Source organism: Marmota marmota, unplaced genomic scaffold, assembly GCF_001458135.2.
Source record: "Marmota marmota marmota unplaced genomic scaffold, marMar, whole genome shotgun sequence".
Classification (NCBI taxonomy): domain Eukaryota; kingdom Metazoa; phylum Chordata; class Mammalia; order Rodentia; family Sciuridae; genus Marmota; species Marmota marmota.
The window spans coordinates 7154836-7162247 of NW_026000130.1; the positions used below are offsets into that span (position 1 = coordinate 7154836).

The following is a 7412-nucleotide window of genomic DNA, read 5'->3' on the forward strand; positions in this document are numbered from 1 at the left end:
GTGGTCAAAGGCTGAGTTACTCACCTCTTTTTATACAGTATTAGTGCCTTGTTGGTTTCTTCTTATGAAAACAAATCCTGGAGGGCCAGGGTTGTTACAGTCTGCATGAAGAGGGTAGAAGGAAAACTTCTACTCCTGTCTCCTCTTGCTTTTCCTCTTTGGTTCAGCTCCCACACAGCCAGACACTCAAAAGCAACATCACCTGGATACTATCAGTCCCATCCTGTGGGCTGGAAAATTTATTCCTATTCTCCAAAACTGTGTGCCCATTGGAAGGGGTCTGCTTCTGTCACTGGAATTAATGGGTCCACCTTTTGGTGGAAATCAAATCAGAACAGAACACAAATAAGGAGACCATGGAGAATCATTTCCAAAGCCGGTCTCCCTGAACTAGGACAAGCTGCAGATTATTGGGGCAGGAAATGCATTTTCAAGAGAGGAAAATCATCACACACATAGGCAGTGATGATCCTACACAGGCAACATGCTCCTTCTTACTTTTCATGTTATCAACCCTTCTGTAGGTGGAGATTTTGATATTATAATGAAATAAAGTTTGCCTCTCAGTCACTGGCACATGCTCCTTAGGGTAGCTTGTGGAATATTATTCTAAAAAACAACTTCTAGATTTGTTAGAAAAACAATTTTATTTTGAGACTCTGGGTACTAAATGGGACAGTCTACCTCCTGCTTTCTCTGGCTACTCCTCCCCTTCCTGCCCTTTTCCCTCCAGATCCAACTTTAGAGTTCATCTGCATTTCTACCTGCATTGGAAGAATAGTCAAAAGGAATGAAATTTCAAGTCTCTTTTCACTTCTCTCTGAACAACAAGGTAATGTGTTGAATGTATAATCAAGCATGTTACCCTCTAAGCTATAGTGGGATGGGGAGGCAGGGGTGTGGAGAGGAGCCTCACTACCTTCAGAGAGAAGGATTCTCCTGGAGAAATACTGTGAGGCTCTGACAGAATTCAACCTGAGTTTCTTCTGGGTGGAAGTCCTGATTTCAACTTACTCTTTTGGCTGGCCAGGTTTAACATCCAGAAGTTTCAAGACACCTTAAACCAGCTTTGAGGATGGTGGCACAGCTGCTAAACTGAGAGAACAGACTCCTCCTCATAGAGTAGGTCTCCTTTCACAAGCCAAGCAGAAAACTTAGGAATGTGTCAGTTACTTTTATGTTGCTGATGGCCTTAGTGTGTTAAGGAACTGCTTCATCTTCACCATACAAGAGACATCTTGAGTCCTCCATGCCCTTGTGGGCTGACTGGCCAACACAGTTGGCAAAGTCTCTTTAGGAGAACAGGTTCAGAAAATAGCAGGTGGGGAGGCAGCCAGTGGGAGGCACTAAGGGTATTAAGGGGCAGTAAAAGGAGAGGGCTCAGCATGAAATCAGAATGAGCCCTAGGAAGATGTCCAGTGTGGCATCAAGGGACTGGGGCATCCTGCAAGCAAGCTGTTACTAATGTTACTAATGACACGAGGATGGTCTAATCAGGGAAGCAGAACGTAGAGTTCAGAAGTAGGCCCAGAAACGAAAGGAGATTTAATTTGGGATAAAATTAGGGTTTTATCTCTGGGGTAAAATGACTGATTTAGCAGATGACAATGGTGGATGTGTAGCACCTACAATAAGCGTTGGAACTATATCTCCTACCTGACACAAGGGGCGGGTGTGTGGGGGGCGGTCATTTCCAACAGAATAAAAATGTAAATGTACAAACAAAATCACATTAGGTCCTAGAAGAAACAATGGAAAAGAGTTTGTTCATCAGAGTAGGAAAAGACTAATGGTGACACCAATCCTGAAGAATAGTTTAAGCATTGTGTTCAGAGCCTAACCACAAAGTTCAAAGACAGATGAAAAACTGAGGAAAATGTATAAATTCAGGGCCAAGGGCCAATTCCTTCAATATATAAAGAGCTTAGAGCCAAAAAACAATCCAATGGTAACACAGGCTTGAGGATTTATTTGAGAAGTCAAAGGGAATGATAATGGGTCACCATATGAAAAGGTACTCTACCACATAAGAGAATGGCAACTTAAAGCCTTTTGGCTTGAGAGAAAAGCATGTCCCCATCAGACAGTCAAATGACAAAACTTGGACTCCCATGCCTCTCTAAATCTAAACTACCTCTAGGAGGAAAGTCTATCCCTATTAAAACAGAAGCACCTTTGAGCAAGCAATGTACCTCTAGGAATTTACCCTACCTGAAATTCAATATGGCAGAACAAAGAGCAGAAGGCTGAAAACTGGCTTAATGTACATGAGCAGGGGTTGGTTAAATAAAATCATAACCCATCCTGCATGGAAATATTGGAAAGTCTTCAGGTATTGAGGTAGATCCTTAAGAAAAAAGAGCAAGGTACAGAACACGTATAGAACATGCTACCATTGAGAAAAGCTGGGACTGGGGATGATGTTATACATATATGCTTGTATGTACATAAAATATCTCTGGAAGGATTTGAAGGCAGGTCACCCCATGGAGAAAGGTAGGAGGACAGAACCTTCTCTCTGGAGCATGTTTTGAATTTGTGTTATATGAATATGTTGCCTATTAACATGAGAAGAGAAGATAATTATGTATAAAAGAACCAAGTTACCAGGGGACAGTGAGGAATAAGACCTCATTGGTAGCTTTTTGATTTTGAGCCCTATCTGGCTGTTTTGGGGATGAGACTATAAGTCCCAGACTCCATGGTCACCAGATAAGGACAGAGGCTCCCAGGACTGAAGGGACAAAGCCAATTTCTATCTCTTTTACACAGGATTAAACGCAGAGATAAAGTGGACTCACTTCATCACCTCACTCACCAGGAGGAGAAATCTAAGCAACTGATGGGTGGGTTTGAGTGTGTCCCGACCCTGGTCCCGGAATTCACACAGGGAAATTTGGAGGGTTGGGACCTGACTTTGCCACTGTTTCCTGGGGAATGGGACTGGATGGCAAGAGAGGGCTTTACTGAAACAGTCTTGTGGGGCCTATGCTTAGCTTCCCAGTAGGGTAAGGATAAGGAAACTATCAGGACCCTAGAAACTCTGGAAAATTCCTAAGCTCCTGGGATCAACAGACCTTTCCCAGACAACTGAAATTGCTTTGATCTAAAGGGTCAGCTCTATTTTTACCTACTGTTTAGAGGCGATGGAGTAGCCCCAACCACCAGATCTGTCCTCCAGTTCCTGAGAGTTGGTGAATCCTCCAGTGTGGGGCTGGTAGAGGTGAGGATCTGCAGTGAACACATTCTCACAGAGGCCCTTATGCCCCTCTGGGCCTCCACCCTGCCCTGCACTAGCCTCCTTGAATTTTCCTGCTCCATAAGGAGTCAAAAATACCTATCATATCCCTCACTGTGTCTATTCCCACCTGCCTGCTCACTGCTATCAAGGGTAGCACACCAGGAAAAAATAGGGCCTTCAGAGGAAAGGGTGAATGAGGGATTTCACAATTTATCAAGACCTGAGTACAGGCCCATACTACTTAATTTCTCCTCCTCTCCCATGTTCCCAGATTAGTGATGTTTCTGGGGTGTGAGATGTCCCTGTCATGCCTTCATGGTTGAATGAAATGTAGAAAGGACATCTGGTGAATTCCTCCATTTCACAGATGGGGGAAACTTAGGCCCGGAGAGGGAACAGAGCAGGAACTTGATCCTGACCTCACAGAGATCAGACTCCTAGAGGGAGTTGGCTGGGGATGGATGGAAATGGGGTGGTGGCAGGGCCTGAAAAAGGGGTCTGGGAGAGGGGTGGTGAGTTTTCTGCAATGAAGGCCTACTTGGTGGAGGTGTGCAGGATGGGATGCCTAAGGGAGAGTCTACATTGTTGGATTCTCCATAATGGACAAGCCTCAAGAGTCCCCTGGGGTCAGCAGCCCAGAGATCACAGAGCTGGGTGCTGCCCCTCTGGAAGTTCACGGGTTGCTGGAGATAGAAACTCCAGCTAACAGGGCCTAGGCTGAAGCAAAGGAATTTGTGAGTGTTCTCCAAAACCAGAAAGACATGCATGGGGTGAGCCTGGGCAACTTCAGGGGCTCACACAGGCAGATGGGTAACAGGCATTCCATGCAGAATGAATAGCACCCACAAAACCAGACTTTAGGCTTGCCAGAGTGGGCCACTGGTAGCAAGTAGTAGCCATGAGGATAGTCTGGGGTCATCCTGTAGGTAAGGGGTCTTCATCAGATGACATGGCAGCACTGGAGAAACGATGGGGGAAAAGATGGCCCCACCCACATCTATGCAAACTCAAGGTTTGAAGTGTCATTGGAAATCAATGTTTTTTAAGACTGACCCACAGGCCTTGGGCAGTTATTGGGGTTTGAGGAAGGGATCCAGTCATCTAGTGGGCTGTGGAGTTCATGCTTTGGAGAAAGTGTGGCTGGCAGGGGGTGGGGAACTCAGGGGAGGCCTAAGTATGGCTTGAGGGTGGGATGTAGAAGCTGCCTTCCCCAGCACACAGGACCAGTTATTAGTAAGATAAATTAGGAATATGGTGGGTAGGAATGAAAATGCAGGTCCCTGGCCCCTTTTCCTTGCATTCCAAGGAACTACCACCTTGTGTATCCCCCAGCCAGCTTTAGAACCTCAAAATTCACCCATTTATGGAGTGAAAAGAGCCCTAGCCCTACCACTCCCACTTAGTAGGTAAGTGTCCAGCTGGCCCTGCCTGCCTCCTGTGCCCTCAGAGACTTCCAACTTTAACTGAGGAAACCCACCCCTACCCTTAATTCACGTGAGGCCCTGAAGCAAAAAGAGGCAGCCAGCCTAGCAGCAGCATATCCAGGGGACCCGGGGTCGGTGTCCTCATCTGTGAAATGAGGGAGTTGGACTAGAGCTAGTGGAGTACTGAGTCCCTGCTCTCTATGGTGCAGGCTCTGAGTATCAAAGGGCGGACAGAAGGGGAGCCCAAGCAAATAGAGCCAGTGCAGGCCATGTGGGGCAGGGCCTGAAGCAGAGAAAAAAGGTTCTGAGTTGGGAACTAAGGGGCTTGAGCAAAGCTCCCAGGCTTGAAAGGCTGAGCTGAGCTGTGAAGAAGGCCAAGGAGAGAAGGAAGCCTGCTACACAGCAGGTGCTCAGATCCAAGAGGGAGGCTCCAGCCTGCCTGCTGAGTGGGACCTTAGGCTATAGCAGGAATCATGCCAACTCTCCACCTACCCCAGCATGGAGGCAGAAATGGGCTTCACGTCCCTTTCACTGAGGACAGAATGAGACCCAGGGGTGCTGGAGCAAGGCCCTCACAGCTAGGGGTGCCATAGGTGGGGGAGCTTCCTTCCTGCTTTGGGAACCTTTATGGAAGAGGAATCTCTCCCCAAAAGTAGCAGCAGCCTCACCCCAAGATGGATCACACACACTTCCAGATTCCCCTGAGCTTTGATTCTCCTTCCTGTTCCTGAACATCACCCTTCTTAACCCACTGCTCTTCCAGTCCAGGACTTGGTGGGGGTTGAGATTTCTGGGGACTGGAAGTGCATGCCCCAGGGTCAAGACTCATGAGACTAAGAGAAACACAGCAGGAGTTTATGGAGTTTACCAGGGGACAGGGAGGAATAAGACAGCAGGTTAGTCAACTGGCAAGGGCAGAAGGCACAGGCAGGCTCTGCCAAGAAGGCTGTGATGGAAGAGGAGGAGGGAGAAAAGTGTGTGCATCCATAGGAATAGTACCCACAGACTGGGTTGCCTCTGGGGTTGGGGTGGTTCTTAAGTTGCCCATGACTTGTTCTCTGCTTCAAGCCTGGGTTGAAGCTTCCTGCCCCACCTATTAGTGGGTGTCCACTAATGAAACACAGGTCACTGCAAGGACAGTGGGCACAGCATGGGTTGGGCCCCTGGCAACTATGCCCAGGAAGGAAGGAGCCTGTGCCCACTCAAGACCCCAGGCCTCTTGTACAGCCTCTCTGTACATGCACAGGGCAGTCCCTGTTAGTTTGTTCAAAGGCAGGCTTGCTCCTCACTCCCACAGTCAGAACTAAAGTAAGGGGCTCCTGGGCCAAGGCAGCACCCCTTCTCAATAGAGCCCCTCAGTTTTCAAAAGCAAATTCATTTAGATTTTGTAAAGTTCTAAAAAAATCACACTCCATCTAGAATGTCCTTGTTTTGATAGAAGATAAGGAGGTCTCAACAACCTAAGGCCAGCAGGATTCACACTTAAGCCAACACAAATTTTTCTGAGCAGGCCCCTAAGAGTGGGGTTTGTGAGCTCTTCTGTGTAAGTTGCTGTCATAGACTTGACTTCTCCCAAAGGGCAGACAGTGCAGGTAAAGTGGACAGCCCTTCTCTTTAAGGAAGACATAAGCCTGGCCCTAACTAACCAGCTCCAGCCATGTGATGAATTCCCAGTGTTAGTGGCTGGACCTATCCGGCTTGCAGAAGAGAAATTTCTACCCCCAAGACAACCAGCTAGGGAGCAGCAGCAGGACAGTCCAGCCACCTTGGAAAGGCACTCACACTGCCTGCAGTCCTACCAACACCCCCTCCCCAGAGGATTCCTCCAGGGCTAGGAGCCCCTAGTCATACTGGACCTTGACAGTGCTTTTGTTCTTAACCATGCCCTGCTGTCCTAACAGAGTGAACAGACCACTTGAAGGCTTTCCAGAGCCATCACAACCATAAAACATGAATGGTACCAATGGGCTTTCCATGCCTAGTGTTTACTCTGGGAACTGGTGTGTGTGTGTGATGTGCTTGGGCATCTGAGGGGGACAGGCAGAGATGGGCATGGCCAGGGTAATATAATTAGAATTCTGCATTCTATGCACCCCCCCCCCCAATACAAGTGAACCATTGTCTCAAAGTTCCAGAATAAGTAATTTTACAGAAACTGGATTACAGGCCAGGCAGCAAATTACTCTAGGTAGGGGAAACTTTCTCTCAGCAAGTTATTGTATATCTATAAGGTAGAGGAAGTCGGGGCTAAGGAAGTCCCAGGCCCCACTGACCTCCTACCTCCCAGGCAATCAGATTTTTATCCCAACCTTTCTCCTTCCTCATCTAGGCCAACCCCAACTCACAGAACCTCATAGGGTCACCCTTGGAGAAGTTTTCTGGTGTGAACCAAAATAGCGAACCTGCCCCAGGGAGGGCAAAGCTGAAAACTGATTAGTGTTTGATTTCTAGTCTGTGGACCCAGGCAGAATGCCAACCTCTCCTCATCCCAACACTCCAAAAAGAACTGAAAAGGGACGAAGAATTTGGAGGGAAAGGCTGGACAAAGGGATACCCGAACAGCATGACTGCCGTCCCACCCCACCCATCCTGGCCTCCGCTCCCTTTCAATGCCTGCACGTCCTTCGCAAGTCAGGGAAGCCGAGTCAGCTCTGTGTTCTCCAAACCATTTATTTCTCCCGGTGGTGGAGCTGGCATGGGGGAGAACAGGCACAGAACACAGCGGGAGTAGGGCCCAGAACGCGGGG

The 7412-nt window shown here is 48.0% G+C and overlaps 1 protein-coding gene across 1 annotated transcript in view; it reads right to left on the minus strand.

The window, feature by feature from the left end:
- Positions 1-2316: 2316 nt before the first annotated feature.
- The window catches only part of Mif (macrophage migration inhibitory factor), a 6881-nt gene continuing 1785 nt past the window's right edge, over positions 2317-7412 (minus strand). The window contains exon 3 of the mRNA XM_015500164.2: positions 2317-2347. Coding sequence (XP_015355650.1) covers positions 2329-2347 — 19 coding nt within the window. The 3' untranslated portion in view covers positions 2317-2328. The remainder of the gene's footprint in view (positions 2348-7412) is intronic.